Source organism: Ranitomeya variabilis, chromosome 4 (assembly GCF_051348905.1).
Source record: "Ranitomeya variabilis isolate aRanVar5 chromosome 4, aRanVar5.hap1, whole genome shotgun sequence".
NCBI lineage: Eukaryota > Metazoa > Chordata > Amphibia > Anura > Dendrobatidae > Ranitomeya > Ranitomeya variabilis.
Genome location: NC_135235.1, coordinates 21,583,669 through 21,606,500, shown reverse-complemented (window position 1 = coordinate 21,606,500; position 22,832 = coordinate 21,583,669). Strand labels below are relative to the sequence as shown.

At 50.2% G+C, this 22,832-nt stretch overlaps 1 protein-coding gene across 1 annotated transcript in view; it reads right to left on the bottom strand.

The window, feature by feature from the left end:
- The window catches only part of CASP2 (caspase 2), a 28,417-nt gene extending 6,214 nt beyond the window's left edge, over nucleotides 1-22,203 (bottom strand). Inside the window, exons 1-9 of the mRNA XM_077258085.1 lie at nucleotides 21,932-22,203; nucleotides 10,132-10,276; nucleotides 8,923-9,081; nucleotides 8,053-8,107; nucleotides 5,610-5,698; nucleotides 5,243-5,416; nucleotides 3,566-3,694; nucleotides 2,999-3,089; nucleotides 2,608-2,754 (exon numbers count right to left, since the gene is read on the bottom strand). Coding sequence (XP_077114200.1) covers nucleotides 2,608-2,754; nucleotides 2,999-3,089; nucleotides 3,566-3,694; nucleotides 5,243-5,416; nucleotides 5,610-5,698; nucleotides 8,053-8,107; nucleotides 8,923-9,081; nucleotides 10,132-10,275 — 988 coding nt within the window. The 5' untranslated portion in view covers nucleotide 10,276; nucleotides 21,932-22,203. The remainder of the gene's footprint in view (nucleotides 1-2,607; nucleotides 2,755-2,998; nucleotides 3,090-3,565; nucleotides 3,695-5,242; nucleotides 5,417-5,609; nucleotides 5,699-8,052; nucleotides 8,108-8,922; nucleotides 9,082-10,131; nucleotides 10,277-21,931) is intronic.
- Between the last annotated feature and the right edge of the window lie 629 nt (nucleotides 22,204-22,832).

The following is a 22,832-nucleotide window of genomic DNA, read 5'->3' as shown; positions in this document are numbered from 1 at the left end:
CAGGAGGAGGTAAACAAATTGCACTTACGCAGGGCAGAGAGGACGAGAGCTTTCCAAAAAGAGGCCTTTTACGCGGAAGGAGAGAAGGTGGGCCACCTGCTATGAGTGGTGACATCTGCACAGAGGGAGTCGACACACGTATATATGCCTTAGAAATAGAGAGTGGTAATATTGTAACACAGGGGGCCCAAATCTTGGAAGGTTTTAAGGGATTCTATAGCAGATTGTATACATCACAAATGGGGCACAGAAAGGGAGAAATTGACAGATTTCTAGAAGAGGCAAATTTACCTGGCCTAGAAGTTGAGGATAGAGATTGGTTAGATATGCCGCTTACGGTGGAAGAGCTGGAGGGTGCCTTGGGGTCCATGGCGGGGGGGGGGGGGGGGAAGGCTCCGGGGGCCGATGGCATCCCTGTTGAGATCTATAGAACGTTTTCTGAGGAGCTGCTGCCTAGATTGCTGGGGGTATTTGAGGAGTCATTGGAAAGGGGAATATTGCCTACTTCCATGAGATGAGGGAGGCCATTGTTGTGGTCATTCCTAAGCCCGAAAAAAACCCACGGTTGCCGGAGTCATATAGACCGATATCACTCCTAACAACTGATGTTAAGATTTTGGCTAAGGCCCTGGTGAACAGACTGACCAGGGTGATAGAAAAGGTGGTTCATTCGAACCAATCGGGCTTTATGCCTAATAAATCTACTGCCATCAACTTGAGAAGGCTATTTCTTAATATGCAGATCCCGGCGGAGAATGCTGGTAGGAGGGTAGTGGTTTCCCTCGATGCACATAAAGCCTTCGATAGTATAGAATGGCAATACCTGTGGTCAGTGCTGAGTCGCTGTGGGTTTGGACCAGTTTTTATCTCGTGGGTGAGACTTTTATACTCCTCTCCAGTGGCTAAAATCAGGGTGAATAATGCAATTTCTGAAAGCTTTCAACTGTTTCGAGGTACGCGGCAGGGGTGTCCGTTGTCCCCGTTGCTGTTTGCTCTGGCGGTGGAGCCTCTGGCAGCGGCTATTAGAAGGTCGCAGACAGTAAAGGGGTTTGTATAAGGGAAGAGGGAGGAAAAAATTGCTCTGCATGCCGACGACATTTTGCTTTTTCTAGAGGGGCCTGGGGAGCCTTTAAAAAATGTAATTTCAATAATTGAAGGATTCGGACAAATTTCAGGATTGGTTATCAACTGGGATAAATCAAGTGTTTTGCAGGTGGATAGAGAAGTGGATTGTACGAGGGAGGTGGAGGAAAGTACAAGATTAAGGGTGGTTTCACAATTTAAATATTTAGGGATCCAGGTGTCCCTCCCCTTGACAAGATTTGAGGAGCTTAATCTTGAGCCAATAATGGCCAAACTACGAGCCAAAGTCTCGGCTTGGAATAAGTTGCATTTGTCAGTAGTGGGTAGAGTAAATCTCCTTAAGATGGTTGTGATGCCACAGGTTTTGTATATTTTGCATAATTCTCCGGTATGGATCCCACTGACCAGATTCCGTAGACTAAGAACATTATTTGGAGAGTTGGTATGGGGCGGGAGGAGTCCGAGAATAAGGCAGGAGATACTACAGAGACCGAAAGATGAGGGGGGACTTGCCCTGCCTAACCCCTGGTTATATTTTTTGTCTGCGCAGAGCCAACATCTTACGGGTTGGGGGAAAGGGCTTGAGAAGAGTCAAAGTCATAGCAGTTTGGAATACATTATTGGTGTTTGGCCCTTATCCCAAGGTCTAGAAGCAGGATTATTTAGGAAATCTGGAACTTGTCTTCACACCATAAATTTAATTCATAAGGTTTGGCAGACGCTTAAACGAATAAGGGGAGTTACGAAATTCACAGAGTTTTCACCTATTTGGGATAACCCCGCTTTTCAAGAATTCAATCATATGGAAGGAATGGGAGAGTGGAGGGAGAAAGGTATTTGGTTGATAGGTCAGTTGATTCATAACGGGAATCTTAAATCTTATGATATGCTGCAGCAGGAATTTCAGTTCCCAGGGTCAAAGTTTTATCAATATAGACGGGTTCAACACGCATTTCAGGCGCAAAAAAGGAGAGGACCTATAAAGATTCAGATAGATTTAATGCTAGATTTTATATTAAATAACAACGGTACAAAGGGGGCAATATCCGGAATATATGGTGATTTACTACACACCTTTCTAACAGATTACCCTATTAAGGCCAGAGAGAAGTGGGAGGCCGAATTGGGGCAAATAGACGACGATAGGTGGGAATCTATATTGGAATACATACCCAGGCTGTCGATGAGTGAACCTGGGAGATTGTCGCAACTGTATGTGGTAAATAGGGCCTATAGGACACCTGATATGTTGTTTAAAGCCGGGTTGAGAGGTGATTCTGGGTGCCCTAGGTGCTCACAGACTCAGGCAGGTATACTGCACATGCTGTGGCTTTGTCCCAGACTGTTTGCATACTGGGTTGTTTCTTTTAAATCAAAAACACAAATGTACCCTGTTATTTGAATGGATTTAATTGTCTTTCTTATGCATAATAACAATAAAAATATTTGGTTTAAAAAAAAATAAAGAGAGTTTGTAGGAAAAATAAAGACCAGCCCAGAACTTAGTTTATGTTTTGTGCTCACCCTTCAGACAGGCGTAGGCGCAGATCATGTCAGACTGGGTTGGCAGCCGGATTCTCCCATCCTCTCTCCCTGCGTCGCTCTGCTCACAACCAGGCGATCCGGTCTGCTCTCGTCCGTCTCGCTGGTCCACACCTCGATCCGTCTCATCTATTGAAAGTAACATATGTTACTACGTGCCCAGTGATTGGCTGCAGCGGTCACAAGCGCTGTCTTCGTGACATCACTAAGACTGCAGCGGCAGAAAGGCAGTGCTAGCAAGTATAGCAGAGATTAAAAAATAAATTCTTGGAAAATCCATGCGAGAAGAAAAAAATGTAATGTGGAGAGGCTGACACACGCTGACAATGTATCGGTGGGTGGGGCACTGTAAGGCCCAGCATGCAGCTCTCACCTCCTCGGCAGGCCTGGATGAAGAACATCTTGGGTTTGTTCTGCAGCTGTGGGCAGTGCGCATTGTCCAACTGTGTGAAGACGTCTTGCAGCTACGACACGAAAAGATAGAAACACACCACAAACTTACTACATGAGTGTAAAACTATCCAACTGCAAATGTAGTAATAGAAAGAAGAAAAAGTTAATGAGCTCCTTGGAGGAACGTCTAGTATGCCGCCACAACACCAGCTGACCAATATCACAGATCCGCCATTTCCAAGTGTCGCTTTACTTAGAGGTCCTATAATAAGGCCGAATTCAGATATCTGAGAAACACAGACCTAACTCTTTGTTTCACATCCCTAATTAAAGAATGAAGGTAATATGTGGCATTGCCCTACTGTAGACACAGCAGAGGGGAGAGGCTCCTGCTGCAGCCAGCGGAAGAGAACATAGCTATAGATAGAGATCATAGCTAGAGATAAGTGGAAGATTTCATTTTTTACATCAATATACAACAAAGAAGAAAATTAACTGCTGGGATATGTTGTGTCCCAGTGTGAATATACCTGGCCTTGTGTCTTACCTGTACAAGTTTGCCATCAGATCCGTACACAGCACCGTCCACACCATGGGATAAGATGGCGATGATACAGGAGTCCAGCTCGGAGTGATCGGGCAGTTTGGAGAAATGTTCCAGTTCAGATATAATTTCCTAGAAAGAGAGAACAAGAGGTGATATTATCGTAGCCTGTAAAGGTACCTTCACACTAAACGACTTTGCAGCGAGAACGACAGCGATCCGTGACGTTGCAGCGTCCTGGATAGCGATATCGTTGTGTTTGACACGCAGCAGCGATCAGGATCCTGCTGTGATATCGCTGGTCGTTGCTGAAAGTTCAGAACTTTATTTGGTCGTCAGATCGGCGTGTATCGTTGTGTTTGACAGCAAAAGCAACGATGCCAGCGATGTTTTACAATGGTAACCAGGGTAAATATCGGGTTACTAAGCGCAGGGCCGCGCTTAGTAACCCGATATTTACCCTGGTTACCATTGTAAAAGTAAAAAAAAAAACACTACATACTCACCTTCTGATGTCTGTCACGTCCCCCGGCGTCCGCGCTGCAGCTCAGAGCTTCCTGCACTGAATGTGTCAGTGCCGGCTGGAAAGCAAAGCACAGCGGTGACGTCACCGCTGTGCCCTGCTACGGCCGGCGCTTACACAGTGCAGGGAAGCGGACGCCGGGGGACGCGAATGTAAGTATGTAGTGTTTGTTTTTTTACATTTACACTGGTAACCAGGGTAAACATCGGGTTACTAAGCGCGGCCCTGCGCTTAGCAACCCGATGTTTACCCTGGTTACCCGGGGACTTTGGCATCGTTGGTCGCTGGAGAGCTGTCTGTGTGACAGCTCTCCAGCGACGCTGCAGCGATCGGCATCGTTGTCGATATCGCTGCAGCGTCGCTTAGTGTGAAGGTACCTTAAGACACGATCTCATCTGGTTTTAATGGTCTGACGGCGTAATACGAGACGGGGAATCGCAGATGTATAAAGGAGACATCTCTATGTGTAACCTGTACCGCAGCACATCAACCACACAAGAACAGCATGTCTGCTCCGTCATACATGGCCGCGGCTATCAGGGATGGAAAAAAAACAGACTCGGAGCTAAAACCTACATCAGATGACAGCAGTTTTTGCTGCAATTTTTAATTACAAAAATTGTGAAACAAAATTAAAAAAAAAAAAACATTCCTATTGCTCATTTTTTATATTTGCCGTTGGGGCCAATCTAAATCCTTCAATATTATTGTATGGAAAACTTAAAGGGGTCGTCCTGTTTCAACAATTTTTTCAGCCTACAGTCTCAATGAAATATAAAATAACAACCCTCAGTTTACATATCCCCGTAGGACCATCGCTTCATAAGTGATGTCACATCGACACAGCTGCAGTCATCACATAAAGAACAGGCTCGTGCAGTCTGCACTGGCTAAGCTCTTGAGCAAAGTGATTGGCCGCAGCGCTGCCATCGTCACCTCACTACTGCAGCCAAGCAACAACGCTGGCAGAAGCGGAGAAAGGAATCACTGGACCTGGGGAAGGTAAGTGAAGCTTGTGTTATGGCTGTAAGTCCACGCCCGATCACAGGTGTGAGGAGTCGGATGTGCGACATAATGCTGTCAGTTTGGGTCATAAGACATGCGGAGCAGTAACATGGGCACACGGGAGAGGGAGCAGATGCTTCTCGTGTCATTACCTGAGCAGTGATGTTGCTGCGCTCCATGACTCTGAAGTTCAGCTGGAAGAACAGAAGTTTCAATACGTTCAGATCCACTTCCCCTCCGTGTCGATAGTCGAGATCCGGAGTGGAGAAGGAGACATTGCTAATGATCAGGCAGATACCGCGCGGCCGGGTGGTCATCTTGTAGGCCTGAAACCAAACATGTGTAGTTTGTGAAAAGTGTCTACTCCAGACACAGTGCTACGTTTGCATACAGGCAACCTCAGGTACTGCAGCTCAGCCTTACATTAACAGATTGTAATAGATTGTGCAGAGCTGCATTATCACACGCAGTTTCTAGGAAATTAAGTGTATTTTTTTTTCCTAATGTTGATGTACTCACAGAAGTGTGATGCGACAGGTAGAAATTCACGGAGGTTCGAGACACGCTCCCTGGACCGTCGCCGTCATCCATACATCTTTCACAGGGATCTAGGAAAAGACGAGGACATAAAAGGTGAATAGTGGAGTAACCAGTAACAGAATCACAGCCTGGACCCGGCCTGGAGTACAGCACCACAAGACTCCTAACAGTGTGTGAACAGCGTCATGGCGCCATGTGCTGCTAAACCTACCGCTGACTGCGCCTCTGTACCCGGCACATCATTGTCTCTGCTGCTCTAGGACCTCTGCAGAAAGATCTATAGTCTCTGTAGTAAAGTCACCCTGACACATTCCCTTTACACTACTCCGGACACTTTCAGTTCTTGTTTTTCCCTCTCCTTCCAGGAGCCATACCTTTTATTTATTTCTCTGTTGACGTTGCCATACGAGGGCTTGCTTTTTTTTTGCGCCACGAGTTGTTCTTTTGGAAGACAAAATTAATTTTTCCATTGATGGAGAGGTGCCAGAGCGTTTTTTTTTTTTTTTACATGGCAAGCTGAGGTCCTTATGACATTTTGATTGCTTCGTACTGCATTATTTAGTGGAGATGCAGGGTAACAGTGTTTGAAGGCTTTACAGTGCGTACTATAGTAATAATTTTTGTTTGATTGTTTGAACTTTTACTAAACGCGGTGATACTGAATATTTTGTGGGGAAAAGGGTGAATTATTATGTTGCTTTATTTTTGTTAAACTTTTCTACTTTTTCAGTCACCTTAGAGGACTTGAACCTGCAATCAATCGCTAGTTTTACACATTTTGATTCCGGAGTATGGCAGCATATAGCCAACATCACGGTATCTATAAATACCAGCTTCACAGGAGCATCAACATGCGGCCATGGGGCAGTCAGCAGCCCCAGTTGCCATTGCAAACCAACAATTGCCTCTTGTGAAGGAAAGGCAGCAATTGGCGCTGGAAATGGTGCACAACACAGGTTGCGTGCCATAAATGCTGCAAAGATTGACAGTGATTCCAAGGAGTTAAACAGTGGTGCAAGCTCTGATCGCTGCCGTTGCAGGCATATGCCGGCTTTATAAAACAGCTCAGCTCCTAAGCAAGCTCTATACATTTGCATTTTGGAATATTGTTGGTATATTGCTATGTCTCAGAGGTCAAACACTCTTCAGATCCCAAGTACACTCACCGGCCACTTTATTAGGTACACCTGTCCAACTTCTTGTTAACACTTAATTTCTAATCAGCCAATCACATGGCGGCAACTCAGTGCATTTAGGCATGTAGACATGGTCAAGACAATCTCCTGCAGTTCAAACCGAGCATCAGTATGGGGAAGAAAGGTGATTTGAGTGCCTTTGAACGTGGCATGGTTGTTGGTGCCAGAAGGGCTGGTCTGAGTATTTCAGAAACTGCTGATCTACTGGGATTTTCACGCACAACCATCTCTAGGGTTTACAGAGAATGGTCCGAAAAAGAAAAAAAATCCAGTGAGCGGCAATTCTGTGGGCGGAAATGCTGATGCCAGAGGTCAGAGGAGAATGGGCAGACTGGTTCGAGCTGATAGAAAGGCAACAGTGACTCAAATCGCCACCCGTTACAACCAAGGTAGGCCTAAGAGCATCTCTGAACGCACAGTGCGTCGAACTTTGAGGCAGATGGGCTACAGCAGCAGAAGACCACACCGGGTACCACTCCTTTCAGCTAAGAACAGGAAACTGAGGCTACAATTTGTACAAGCTCATCGAAATTGGACAGTAGAAGATTGGAAAAACGTTGCTTGGTCTGATGAGTCTCGATTTCTGCTGCGACATTCGGATGGTAGGGTCAGAATTTGGCGTAAACAACATGAAAGCATGGATCCATCCTGCCTTGTATGGAGCATCTTTGGGATGTGCAGCCGACAAATCTGCGGCAACTGTGTGATGCCATCATGTCAATATGGACCAAAATCTCTGAGGAATGCTTCCAGCACCTTGTTGAATCTATGCCACGAAGAATTGAGGCAGTTCTGAAGGCAAAAGGGGGTCCAACCCGTTACTAGCATGGTGTACCTAATAAAGTGGCCGGTGAGTGTATATAGCTGACTGTGCAACTTTGTACCACTTCTACTTTTGACTTTTACAAGAGGAGCAGCACACCTGGCCACCATGAGAATGGGGCTAAGTTGCAGGGGGCAGGTACATGATGGGAAGGGAAAAGGGTCCATTAAATCTTTAGATCATAGGGAGGTCCAGATCTTGAGCCCCCATTGCTCATAAAGTTATGATATTTCCTAGTGACATGTCACTGATTTAAAAGACGGGACCACCCATTAACAGATCACTTGGTACTAAGCCGAGCAGCAGATACCACTGGAGGGAGTCATCTAGAATAAACCTTACATGACGACACTGCTCTGTGCCGCCACTGATTACAGGACCGGGTATGGTAGAGCGGCCTCACCTCGCCAGCGATGGATCCTTCCGTGCTCCTCCACAGATAAAGGAAAGCAGGACTCCTGTAATCAGAGATGATAAGAAATATTCACTCTGGGGCATGGACACATACAAGCTCTGGGAAGTTTGCATAAATCTTTATTTAGTTAAGGATTCCTGCAGATTTTATAATGGATCAGGCACTAGTTACTGAGCAGAGACTGGAATTGGTTGGTGATGCTGCATAACATCAGAAAATGCAGGTGCGAGAGACTGGATTCTCAAGGGATCCTATAGATTTCAGAGTCAAAGATCTGGCCGGCAGGATAGTAATCTGCCCAAACTTGGAAGCATTATTACAATTTAGGAGATACATTTTGTAAATCTGCATTTTTCAGTGTGCTTGCCACTCTAAGGTCCTGATCATCTGGGCACAGACGTGATTAGTCAGGGTCTAGTGGTTACTTTAATGCAGTTTCCATGTCGGAGATAAGAGGAAAGTTGCACAGCAAGGGGAGAACTGATGAGCAAGTATTAATGTGGGACTTTGTGGCCGTCCAGAAAGAGTAGAGTCCCACGACACCTAATGAGTTGGAGGATGGCTGTGCACACACGCAGACCTCTACAGAGCAGGGCCATGTAATACTAGACTAATTAATAACTCCCATACTATACGTAGGAGAAAGCTGTAGGCAGTCTGCTCCATGGAGTGCCGAACAGATGAGAGGGGAACCTCCATCCACCAGAAACCGGCAGCCATCAAAACATTTCTGGCACATATTTATAACTTATTGAAAGTGTCACAGACCCTTGGGAGTGACATCGTGAAGTTCTGTGCAGTGAATTCGAGGCCACATGTGACCGGCAGAACATTGCTGATCATACAGGCCGATCTTACCTCTGGTTTGGGCATTCTCGCTTGCTGCTCCAACTGTTCCGCCAAGTGCCCCTGATCGGTGTCTCGCAGCGCAGCGCAGAAGATGGAGAATGCATTTGGTCCTCGCTTAGGGAGCAAATCCAGCAGAGCGCTGTTCTGTCGGAAACTCACTCCCTTGGACTTGTGGAGAGAAAAGCAAACAATAAGCATCAAAGCAACAGGGACGTGCAGAGGATCTGCCACCTAAACCTGCAGCCTCGTCTCTCTAAAGGTACCGTCACACTGAGCAACTTTCCAACGAGAACGACAGCGATCCGTGACGTTGCAGCGTCCTGGATAGCGATCTCGTTATGCTGTGACACGCAGCAGCGATCAGGATCCTACTGTGACATCACTGGTCAGAGCTAGAAGTCCCGAACTTTATTTTGTCGCTGGATCACCCGCTCGGTGTGTGTGACACCGATCCAGCGATGTGTTCGCTTGTAACCAGGGTAAACATCGGGTTACTAAGCGCAGGGCCGCGCTTAGTAACCCGATGTTTACCCTGGTTACCATTGTAAATGTAAAAAGAAAAAAAAAAAAAAACAGTACATACTCACCTTCTGATGTCTGTCACGTCCCTCGCCGTCAGCTTCCCGCACTGACTGTGAGCGCCGGCCGTAAAGTAAAAGCAGAGCACAGCGGTGACGTCACCGCTGTGCTGTGCTTTACGGCCGGCACTGACACAGTCAGTGCGGGAAGCTGACGGCGAGGGACGTGACAGACACCGGAATGTAAGTATGTACTGTTTTTTTTTTTTTTTACATTTACAATGGTAACCAGGGTAAACATCGGGTTACTAAGCGCGGCCCTGCGCTTAGTAACCCGATGTTTACCCTGGTTACCCGGGGACTTCGGCATCGTTGGTCGCTGGAGAGCTGTCTGTGTGACAGCTCTCCAGCGACCACACAACGACTTACCAACGATCATGGCCAGGTCGTATCGCTGGTCGTGATCGTTGGTAAATCGTTTAGTGTAACGGTACCTTTATGTCTAACTGGCACATTGTCACTGGGTGGTATTAATGTAACAATGTTTAGCAATAGGAAAACTTCTGACTATTAGGTTGTATATTAGACGCTGTGTCGCTCCTGGTCACACAGGACCAAGGAAGTGCCGCAGCGATCAGTGGGATGAGAAGCTTTATCCTGTGTCCTCAGCTAGCCAACGGCAGATGTCTTCCCTTCTTACCTGGATTTTCTCCTGCATGTAGGCAGTGAGCACTTTCTTTTCTATCAGATGTTCGATCAGCTCGTCAGGCACCATCTCCTGGATTAACATCACTCTCAGTCTGATGAGGGCATCTTTGTGGTGATCCTGCATCCCACCCAGCATCCTGGAGGCATAGGGGAATAAAAGTTAGAAGGCTGGGCAAGAAGCGGCCACTCACTGCAGGAATACTATACCTGCCATGTACACGGCGGAGAAACGTGTGACCGCTCAGATGCTTCACATAGCTGATAGATCCGACATTTCTGAGCCTCCAGCAGAAAACAAGAGACGTCCATCTGCCAGTATTTCACAGAGGAGATTCAACCTCAGCAGATGGGGGAGGGTGAAGTGTGCAAAGAATGGATGAAAGGGAACCGGTCAGGTACGTCATTTTTATGCAGGATTGTATTGGAAAACGACAAAAAAAAGTGGGGTGAAATGGTGAAAACTATTTTATTCCATTGTGGTTTTTTTTGTTTGTTTTTTAAATTGCTGCAACTTTGATAAGCAAGCCACAAAAAGTCAGCACCAGTTGGACCTTTACTTGGCTAAAGCAGCAGCTCGGAGCGATCACTGGCTGTATCCTGAGTAAGACCTGATGAAGCTGGTGGGAAAATCCATTTCAGAACAACTTTATAATCCTTTATGAATGTTTATCCTAAATCTCCACCCACCTAGCCTGACTGACAGCTCATGACCCCTCCTCCCTGCTCGTGAATCTCCTCCCACCTAGCCTGACAGCTCATGACCCCTCCTCCCTGCTGAATCTCCTCCCACTTAGGCTGACTGACAGCTCATTACCCCTCCTCCCTGCTGAATCTCCTCCCACTTAGGCTGACTGACAGCTCATTACCCCTCCTCCCTGCTGAATCTCCTCCCACTTAGGCTGACTGACAGCTCATTACCTCTCCTCTCGTGAATCTCCTCCCACTTAGGCTAACTGACAGCTCATTACCCCTCCTCCCTGCTCATGAATCTCCTCCCACTTAGGCTACGTTCACATTTGCGTTGTGCGCCGCAGCGTCGGCGCCGCAGCGCACAACGCAAACGAAAACGCGGCAAAACGCACGCTAAAACGCTGCGTTTTGCGCCGCATGCGTCCTTTTTGGCCGAAAGTTGGACGCAAAAAAAATGCAACTTGAAGCGTTTCTTGCGTCCAACGCTTGCGGCCATGCGGCGCAAAACGCAGCACAACGCATGTCCATGCGCCCCCATGTTAAATATAGGGGCGCATGACGCATGCGGCGCCGCTGCGGCGCCCGACGCTGCGGCGCTGACCGCAAATGTGAACGTAGCCTTAGGCTGACTGACAGCTCATTACCCCTCCTCCCTGCTGCTGAATCTCCTCCCATTTAGGCTGACTGACAGCTCATTACCCCTCCTCCTGGTTGCTAAATCTCCAACCAGTACAAGCTGCAGCTGTCAGTCAGGTTGGTTGAACAATAAATACACTGACTCATTAGCTCTCTTGTGCTTTAGCTGGACTTATTTTACTATCACCCATTCTGACAGATTTTAACCATATGTACACCAGCCCCATCAGGTCTAAGAGATCTTTGTAATAACTTATATAGTTTGTACTGTGAAATCCGGTTTCAGATTTTCTTTGCTCTATTTACTAAAGGTGGAAACATGAGATAAGAAAGGGAAGAAATCCAGAAGGGAAAGCTGGAGCCAGGACCGACCGTACCACAACTCTATCATAGTCTGTACTACTCACCCAACATTCAGCGTCTCTGATCATAACTCACAATGCAATGTGCCGACCCATCACGATCACATCCTGCTGATGTGAACGCCATCTACTAAGCCGTATAATCATTGTTTTCACTTTGAACGTGTTCCCATTCTCTTGAAGCTGCAGCTTTAACCTTTTTTTTTTGCAGTTAGTTGCAATATTTATACTCAGACATTTTTGCTGTCACTGCAAAAATCCAAGGGAAAAAAAGAAAACCTGTATATATATCCTTAGGCCACATGGCAGTTTTGTTCAGGCTCATGAAGCCTCTACTGGACCCACTGCCACTGTAACCTCAAAACTGAAGAAAAAAAAAAAGCCACACACCCATCAGACTCTGGATGTATGGAGGTGTAAGGAGTGCGAAGACGTTCCAAAAAGCCAAACCCTGCAGTTCAGGCTCCACGTCACATCAGTTGTTCTCAGCTGTAACATCATACACTCATGTTCTCTGCCAAATTTCTGCAAAGTGTATTTGTCATCAACTTGCAGCTGCGGTTTTCCAAAAACGTTTGCGTCAATTTTGCAACCATCTCTGCCCCATATAAACATGCACGCTTGTTCCCGCAGGGTCTGCATGTGCAGCATATGAGCAAAGTGGAGGATGCGTCACCGTCATTAGAACTCGTGGGGTTTTTAGGTCAGGTTCACATTACACACTTGTGGAATTATTATCTGTGTGTAAATTCTGCAGCATTTTTTTTCAGTTGCAGCAAAGTGGATGAGTTTTAATTTAATCCCTGATCTAGATGCGGTTATCATGCTGTCCTGGCCCTGCTCTGTCGCTTTTTTTGTGCACAAAAAAACATGGAAAATATGTGTGGAGTTTTTTAGATGCAGAAAAGCTGCAGTTTAGAAATGGGTGCGTAAATTCTGCCCCAAACATGCACCATGTGAACATGACATTAAAAGGAGAAAGTGGCGCTGATGGCGTGGTGTCTGCACACATCTCAGAGGATGCACAATTGGTACCTGTCCATTAGTGGCTGATCTCTGTATGCGACAATGAGCAGAGCCAGAAATCCCCTTTGTGGTCGCCTGTGTTACATCGTATCACCTTGTGCTCATCTAAAAGATGCCAATGCAGCAATGCAGCAACTAAAATCCACATCTGCCTCTATGCACCATAACCAATACCTCCATGCTGCCCTGCAATCCCCAAAATGCAAACTAGAGAAATTCATTTGTAGGTCGGGTCAATAAACTTGTAATGTGGGGGTACAAAATTCTATAATCTTCTCTGCCTATTACTGAACTGTAATATACTATTACACGCTGGCAGCGAGGGTGGGATAAAGCGAAACAAGTACAAAGCCAGAAAGGAAAACAATAACTTATGAGAAAGAGGAAGCGAGTAATGGGAGGGTGAGAGAAGAAAGGAAGAGGAGCGGGGAGGGGAAGTGGTGCAGGCCAGGACGCGGTTGAAGTCTTAAAGGGCCCTCTAAGAATCCTGCATTTGAACTATGTTGCTGTTCCTTGCTTGATACAGTATATACTTTTCTTTGTCAGTTCTTTGCCACCATTTTCAAAGTTGTAGCAAAAAAAACAAGATTTTTACAAAAACGCAGATGTTTTGCAATCATTTCCTACATTTATCTATGCAATACACCCGAATCAAGTTGTTCCTGCAGAGTTTGCATATGATTTCTGTAACCGATCTGAATGCACACACAAAAGAGTAGGCGAGTCAGAAGTGGAAAGTGTCATACCGGCCTAACTAGTGGCCACTCAACCTTTCCCTAGAATCAATCAGCATTAAGATGATCAAGAAATTGGGATTCATTGCAAAATTATTTAATGTTTTGGATGGGATTATCTAGTTTTCAAAAATGAAAAAAAAAAACAACAAAACACAAAAGCCATTAGAATAAATAACCCTGTTCTTTGTGATTTGCGGCAGCCAATCATTGGCCTTTATGTGTCGTACTACTGGCGTGACTGCGCAGCCATGATGCCAGGAAGTGTCACATGACTTTTCAGGAGGCAAATGCCACGGAGACTTCTCAGGGCATAGATAAGATATGCAGGGGTTGTGTGTGTTTTTAATAGTATTTGCTGCTGTTTCTAGCTGCACTAATTACAGGGGAAACATAGAAATAAAATAAGCAATAAGTTCCATTACATAAGAATCACATGCAGCCGCTTCTGTCCCCTGAGGTCTATATATGAGAACCACATGTCCTCCGGCTTCCAAATCCTCCTCTCCCCATATCCCCCTGTGTTGTCTCCAGCTTTGCTCAGCACTGACCCGTACACATCAGGTCATGGCTTTATCTGCTCATGATTCATTGTTTGCAGACGTTTTACGCCTTTATCCTGCATATCACATAGTAACTACAGACACAAACAATCTCCAGCAATCGGTGCCTGCACTTTATCTTTAAAAACATTTAAAACAGAAGTAGGAGGAGGCGCTCCCCTACGTGAAGAAGGATGTCGGAGCAGGTCAGGAGGGGAGTCCTTACCTCCACCAATCAAAAAATTCTGACGTCAAGTTTTCAGAAAGTGCAACAACCAAAACTCCTCCTGAATCCACCATAAATACGCACTAATCTTGGCGAAACATGGGTATTGGGCAGAAGGACAATTAGCGGCTGCTAACACAGGAACCAAATATGGAACCATATATTCCCCCCTCTCCAATCTGTCCTGAATGCTGCAGCCAGGATCATATTCCTCACCAGTTGTTACACTGATGCCTCTACCTTGTGCCAGTCATTGCACTGGTTACCCATCCACTCCAGAATCCAGTACAAAATTATTACCCTCATCCACAAAGCACTGCATGGCTCAGCACCACCCTACATCTCCTCCCTGGTCTCAGTCTACCACCCTACCCGTGCTCTCCGTTCTGCTAATGAACTGAGGTTAATATCCTCAATAATCAGAACCTACCACACCAGTCTCCAAGACTTTTCACGTGCTGCACCAATTCTCTGGAATGCACTACCCAGGTTAATACGATTAAGGCTAGGTTCCATTGCGTTTACAGCAGCCCATTCAACACATACGGTAACGGGCTGCTGTAAACGCAAGTGCCGGTATGGCAGCACGCTAGCGCAGATAGATCATCTTCTAGCTCTATCTGCGCTAGTAGTGATGGACCCGGAAACGCTGCAGCCCGCGTCTCAGGGTCCATCACTCAATGACAGCACATCCATAGCGCACACCCATTGTGGGCATGCGCTAGTGATGCGTCCGACACTGGAGTCAATGGCGGTGTTAAACAGACTACGTTACACCGCGTTATGCCGCTGTGTAACGTAGTCCGTCTACCGGACGCCACTAACGTAATGTGAACCCAGCCTAATCCCCAATCCCCACAGTTTTAAGCGTGCCCTAAAACGCATTTGTTCAGACTGGCCTACCGCTTTATGCATTAACCTAACTATCCCTGTGCGGCCCATTCAAAAAACGTAAACCATAATCAGGTTCCTCACATCATGTTCTCATACACTTTATGCAGTTAATAGCCCTCTGTGTCTGTACTGTTACATACTTAGGCAGTTAACTGGTTCATGCAGCTTTACATGAACACCCGATTTATTACATCATAGCTGGTCAGAACAACGAAAGCAATTGTTACCATCCACCTCCCGTGTCTCCCTTTTTCCTCATAGTTTGTAAGCTTGCGAGCAGGGCCCTCAATCCTCTTGTATCTGTTTTGATCTGTGTTGATGGTTATGCTGTAATGTCGATTGTCTGTACAAACCCCCACTATAATGTAAAACGCTGCGAAATATGTAAATAAAAATTATTATTATTTTTATTATGTGCACCTGCTCTTTCAGATGCCGGCAGGCCTGCTGTGTTTTGGTCACTTCTTTTGGCGACTTCACGGCTTTCGAAGCAGGGATCCAAGAAGTAACGTTTCTCCTTGCAGACAGACATTTTAAGCATGCCAAGAGGAGACTTAGGCTGGGTTCACACTGCGTCTGTGGCGTCCGTTAGACGGACTACATTACACCGCATAAGGCGGTGCAACGTAGCCTGTTAACGCCGCCATTAAGTTCTATGTCGGACGCCTCACTAGCGCCCGCCCACAATGAGCATGCGCTAGCCATGTGCCGTCATTGAGTGACGGACCCTGGGACGCGGGCTAGCAGATGCTCTATCTGCGCTAGTGATGTGACAAGTCGGCACTTGCGTTAACAGCAGCCCGTTGTATGTGTTAAACGGGCTGCTGTTAACGCAGTGTGAACCTAGCCTTAAAGCATTGCGGCATTAAGTCTCCTCACCTCGGCATGCTTAGCATGTCACTCTTCGCAAAGAGAAACGTTTCTTCTTGGATCCTGGCCAGATACCTCTCACTCAGCCAAATCAGACCTCACACTTTGCACGGACGAGGGGCAGTACCCTGAAACACAGTGTCTGTAAATTGAGATTCTGGTTTGGCTTTTATCCGGAGTCATGTGACAAGGCTCGTTAAAGGGTCGACATTGACTTGTAGGATTGCTACTTCCAATAGGTGGTACTAGAGTTCTAGGTCTTTTCCTCTCTGAAGCGACAATTTGCATTATTCCCAGAGACACTTGAAGCAATAAGAGAAACTCAAGAAGCCTGGGTAGAATTACCCTTCGGAGATCACTTTACACTAGAACATCAGCCAACACCCAGGTCTGTACGACCATCATCAACACATTACCTGGACATAGAAGAAGGGGGCTGGAGAGAGATATATGTTCAGGTGCACCGCAGGGTCAGTTTACGCACTTCAACATCTAAAGAGGTTATTGAAGACTTAAAGGGAACCTGGCACCCCAGGGGCGGTCCTGCTGCGGTCCAGTCTGATGGGTGTAGCGGTCCGGGGCCTCCCATCTTCATAGGATGATGTCCTCTGCAAAGTACTGCAGTGCACAGGCGCTGGGCCTCTCTGACCTTTCCCAGCACCTGCGCACTGCAGTACTTTGCTCTGCCCTCAACAGGGAGATAAAGTACAACTGCGCCGGAACCACAGCGTGAAGACACAAAGAGGACATCATCCTATGAAGATGGGAGGCCCCGGACCGCTACACCCATCGGACTGGACCGCAGCAGGACCGCCCCTGGGTGAGTATAATCTAACCTCTTTTTCTCATCTTTCAGGATACATCAGGGGCTTATCTACAGCATTACAGAATGCATTACAGAATGCTGGAGATAAGCCCCTGATGGCGGTGGGCTTAGCTCAACTTCGATTTTGGGGGTGACAGGTTCCCTTTAAATGCTGATGATCAGACACCCGTATAAATCAGATGTAGACTGGACCACAATGCCCGGACTGGCCGGCGGCTCTCTCGACCTGAGCGTCACAGATTCATACATTTCTATGCAGTCGTCAGGCTCAGGCGATGCGCCTGCCAGTCCAATTTATACGGTCGTCTGACTCTGCCCTTATAATCAATATGAGATCATTGGTCCCAGTCATTTCAGCTGATTTTGCCAGATATAAGTAGGACACACGGCAGCTCCAGTCACTACTTTAGGGGCCACTGGCGGGTACAACAGCAGATCAGCTAGTGTCTGACACCCGGCAAAATCAACCGACCCAACCGACGGATCGATCATCGATACCAGCCCCATCACTACCTTATGGACAGGTCATCAATATATACGGCCCAGGCACGTCAGTAATGTTATTAGTTAGTACCGTCAGACTGATGTTCCTTTCTCTCCATTTTTATGTTTTTATCTACTGATAAACTGAGTAAAGCCTTGATATCAGATTTGCATGGGGCTTTATGTATAGACGCTACATCCAACTTACAGCTGAGCGGTATTACACTGCCTGTGACGAGTATCTATCTGTACACAGGGGCTGCGGAGCCGGCTCAGACCCCAGCATTTATTATTCTTCACTTTAGACTCCTTAGAAGGCCGGTACTTTGTAATAACATTTATTGTAGAAAAATAGTTCAGTTTATTGATAAATGGGGGAGAAGGTAAAATTTAGCGATAACTATTCTAAACTCATCTAAATTCCTTTAAAAGTTAACTAGCTATTGAACCCGTTCTACGCCCGGGTGGCGAGCATTTATATTGGTATATGGTCTCCATCCTGGTATGTGCTGCTCCCATCCTGTCATGTGCTGCTCCATCCTGCGCCCCCATCCTGTCATGTGCTGCTCCACCGTGTCATGTGCTGCTCCATCCTGCATCCCCATCCTGTCATGTGCTGCTCCACCGTGTCATGTGCTGCTCCATCCTGCGCCCCACCCTGTCATGTGCTGCTCCACCGTGTCATGTGCTGCTCCATCCTGCATCCCCATCCTGTCATGTGCTGCTCCACCGTGTCATGTGCTGCTCCATCCCGCATCCCCATCCTGTCACGTGCTGCTCCACCGTGTCATGTGCTGCTCCATCCTGCGCCCCACCCTGTCATGTGCTGCTCCACCGTGTCATGTGCTGCTCCATCCTGTCATGTGCTCCCATCCTGCGCCCCCATCCTATCACGTGCTGCTCCATCCTGCGCCCCCATCATTGCGGGCGGCTGTGCGGAGTGCGGGCGGCTGTGCTGAGTGCGGGCGGCTGTGCTGAGTGCGGGCGGCTGTGCTGAGTGCGGGCGGCTGTGCTGAGTGCGGGCGGCTGTGCTGAGTGCGGGCGGCTGTGCTGAGGGCGGGCGGCTGTGCTGAGCGCGGGCGGCTGTGCTGAGCGCGGGCGGCTGTGCTGAGTGCGGGCGGCTGTGCTGAGTGCGGGCGGCTGTGCGTGGCGCTGCTGGGTGCGGGCGGCTGTGGGTGGCTGTGCTGGGTGCAGCGGCTGTGTGTGGCTGTGGGCGGCGGCTGTGCTGGGTGCGGCGGCTGTGTGTGGCTGTGGGCGGCGGCTGTGCTGGGTGCGGCGGCTGTGCTGGGTGTGGCGGCTGTGCTGGGTGCAGCGGCTGTGCGTGGCTCTAGGCGGCTGTGCGTGGCTGTGGGCGGCTGTGCTGGGTGCGGCGGCTGTGCTGGGTACGGTGGCTGTGCTGGGTGCGGCGGCTGTGCTGGGTGCGGCGGCTGTGCTGGGTGCAGCGGCTGTGCTGGGTGTGGCGGCTGTGCTGGGTGCGGCGGCTGTGCTGGGTGCGGCGGCTGTGCGTGGCTGTAGGCGGCTGTGCTGGGTGCGGTGGCTGTGCTGAGTGCGGGCGGCTGTATGTGGCGCGGCTGTGCGTGGCTGTGCTGGGTGCGGGCGGCTGTGGGTGGCTGTGCTGGGTGTGGCGGCTGTGGACGGCTGTGCTGGGTGCGGTGGCTGTGCTAGGTGCAGCGGCTGTGGGTGGCTGTGCTGGGTGCGGCGGCTGTGCTGGGTGCGGCGGCTGTGCTGGGTGCAGTGGCTGTGGTGGGTGCGGTGGCTGTGGTGGGTGCGGCGGCTGTGCGTGGCTGTGCTGGGTGCGGCGGCTGTGCTGGGTGCGGTGGCTGTGCTGGGTGCGGCGGCTGTGCTGGGTGCAGCGGCTGTGCGTGGCTGTAGGCGGCTGTGCGTGGCTGTGCTGGGTGCGGCGGCTGTGCGTGGCTGTAGGCGGCGGCTGTGGACGGCTGTGCTGGGTGCGGTGGCTGTGCGGGGTGCGGCGGCTGTGCTGGGTGCGGCGGCTGTGCGTGGCTGTGGGCGGCTGTGCTGGGTGCGGCGGCTGTGCTGAGTGCGGCGGCTGTGCGTGGCTGTCCTGGGTGCGGCGGCTGTGCTGGGTGCGGTGGCTGTGGGCGGCTGTGCTGGGTGCGGCGGGTGTGCGTGGCTGTGCTGGGTGCGGTGGCTGTGCTGGGTGCGGTGGCTGTGCGTGGCTGTAGGCGCCTGTGCGTGGCTGTGCTGGGTGCAGCGGCTGTAGGCGGCTGTGCTGGGTGCGGCGGCTGTGCGTGGCTGTGCTGGGTGCGGCGGCTGTGGGTGGCTGTGCTGGGTGCGGCGGCTGTGTGTTGCTGTGGGCGGCTGTGCGTTGCTGTGGGCGGCTGTGCGTGGCTGTGCTGGGTGCGGCGGCTGTGCGTGGCTGTAGGCGGCTGTGCTGGGTGAGGCGGCTGTGGACGGCTGTGCTGGGTGCGGTGGCTGTGCTGGGTGCGGCGGCTGTGCGTGGCTGTGCTGGGTGCGGCGGCTGTGGACGGCTGTGCTGGGTGCGGCGGCTGTGGACGGCTGTGCTGAGTGCGGCGGCTGTGCGTGGCTGTCCTGGGTGCGGCGGCTGTGCTGGGTGCGGCGGGTGTGCTGGGTGTGCGTGGCTGTGCTGGGTGCGGCGGCTGTGCTGGGTGCGGCGGCTGTGCTGGGTGCGGTGGCTGTGCTGGGTGCGGTGGCTGTAGGCGCCTGTGCGTGGCTGTGCTGGGTGCAGCGGCTGTGCGTGGCTGTGCTGGGTGCGGCGGCTGTGCGTGGCTGTGCTGGGTGCGGTGGCTGTGGTGGGTGCGGCGGCTGTGCTGGGTGCGGCGGCTGTACTGGGTGCGGCGGCTGTGTGTTGCTGTGGGCGGCTGTGCGTTGCTGTGGGCGGCTGTGCTGGGTGCGGCGGCTGTGGACGGCTGTGCTGAGTGCAGTGGCTGTGCTGGGTTTGGCGGCTGTGGGCGGCTGTGCATGGCTGTGCTGGGTGCGGCGGCTTTGCTGGGTGCGGCGGCTGTGGGCAGCTGTGCGTGACTGTGCTGGGTGCGGCGGCTGTGCGTGGCTGTGCTGGGTGCGGTGGCTGTGCGTGGCTGTAGGCGCCTGTGCGTGGCTGTGGGCGGCAGTGCGTGGCTGTGCTGGGTGCAGCGGCTGTGCGTGGCTGTGCTGGGTGCAGTGGCTGTGGTGGGTGCAGCGGCTGTGGGTGGCTGTGCTGGGTGCGGCGGCTGTACTGGGTGCGGCGGCTGTGCTGGGTGCGGTGGCTGTGCGTGGCTGTAGGCGCCTGTGCGTGGCTGTGCTGGGTGCAGCGGCTGTGCATGGCTGTAGGCGGCTGTGCTGGGTGCGGCGGCTGTGGTGGGTACGGCGGCTGTGGGTGGCTGTGCTGGGTGCGGCGGCTGTACTGGGTGCGGCGGCTGTGCTGGGTGCGGTGGCTGTGCGTGGCTGTGCTGGGTGCAGCGGCTGTGCGTGGCTGTAGGCGGCTGTGCTGGGTGCGGTGGCTGTGGTGGGTGCGGCGGCTGTGGGTGGCTGTGCTGGGTGCGGCGGCTGTACTGGGTGCGGCGGCTGTACTGGGTGCGGCGGCTGTGCTGGGTGCGGCGGCTGTGCTGGGTGCGGCGGCTGTGCTGGGTGCGGCGGCTGTGGACGTAAGTAACAAATAGCTGTGGCATGAAGTGCCACAGCCTCATGGCACAGCAATTTGTTACTTGCGGAGGGTGAGTATACTTACCTGTCCCGTTCCACCGACGCCATTCCGGGCCATGAATATCCCCCTGCTCCCGGAATCGGCGCCTGCGCAGTCCGCGCTTTCCGGCGCCATTTTCTTGAAGACACATTGCAGTGTGTCTTCAAGAAAATGGCGCCGGAAAGCGCGGACTGCGCAGGCGCCGATTCCGGGAGCAGGGGGATATTCATGGCCCGGAATGGCGTCGGTGGAACGGGACAGGTAAGTATACTCACCCTCCGCCTCCTGGCTCGTCCCTGTTTCTCTGTTGGAGATCGCTGTGTGCGTTCAGCGCTTACACATACCGCGATCTCCTGGGAGCGTCGCTCTGTGGGGTCCAGACTGCGCCGGCGCTTGCGCAGTCTATAAAGGCTTCGGACAGAGTGACGCTCCCAGCGTTATATTATAGATACTCCATTATTAATTATGGAAATTATACATTTTTTTTGTTGAAGTTGTTACAGGCTGCCTGGTACAGCAGTACACACCGGCGGGCGCCCCAATGACCACTGCACAGGGAGCCCTGGTACAAAACTGTGCACACCCCTCTCTTAGAGAAGTCCTCATGGTGCAGGGGCACACAAGGGACCAGCCCTGAACCATGCCGATGGGTGCATAAACAAGAATGGCCAATAACAAGCAATAAGGTCACAAATGACACAAAAACTTATTTTTTTGCCATAATTTATAAAAGAAAAAAAAAAGGACCCCCAGAAACATAAACTAAATCCCATGCTAGGGCCCTACCGGGCTACACAACGTGACGCATGCGCTCTAGTAGTCGACACCGCTGTACCCCACCAGAATGATGACGTCATGCTCACCTGTCGGTCAAGTAGAGGCGGTCACGCCCACTCAATCACGTGGTGTCATTAACAATAATATTACTGCTGCTGATGTGGACGAGGCTGTGGTACCGGGGGAGCCCGGCTGGAGGCGGAGCTCATCGCATTCAGCGCCCGAAGATGGCGGTGAGCTCCACCGCGACTGAGTCTCCCCGTCACACACCGTACAAACACGATCCCTCCGGTGCTTGTGCGAATGTGCCGATTTCCTCAACTGCGCATGCGTCGCCAGTCCTTCCCTCCGCCTACTCGTCAGAGACAAAGCCCCGACGTCACAGGATTTTCGCGGGCTTTCCTCTGATTGGTCTGTTTCAGTTTTTCCCGCGGTTTTCAGGACGACAAAGAAGGAGGAAGTTTCAAGAGAGTCAGAAAGCACAATGGCGATCTGTGCTGTGCTATGTGTGGCTGAAGTCGTGATAGAAATAAGGCCTGTCAGGGCTAGTGCTGTCATTATCGAGCAAAGATAGTGTGGAAATAAAGATGTACAATCCTCTATAAATGATGTGTATGAGTGCTGTCAGCAGCATGGCTGCTCTCCGAGGCGTTTCTCTGAGTAAATAAAAGTGTTTCCGAGGAGAAAAATCAATACATGTAAAATGATTTTGCATGATTGGTTTGAAATGGCCATAAAGTTACCACATAACCCATAATGGCGGCCAAAGCTATGGGGAAAACATACATTTATGGCCCTATGATAACACTTCAGGTAATATCAAAGCTAAGAGCCAGGTTCACACTACGTGGAGAAAAGTATGTGCCCCCACCATATTCTCACAGGAGCTTTTCTGACCTATGTACACAGACATTAATAAGGAGCTGGCACTGTGCCTATCTCGCCCTATTCCTCGTTCTTCTCTCGACTACTCCACCTCCGGCTCAG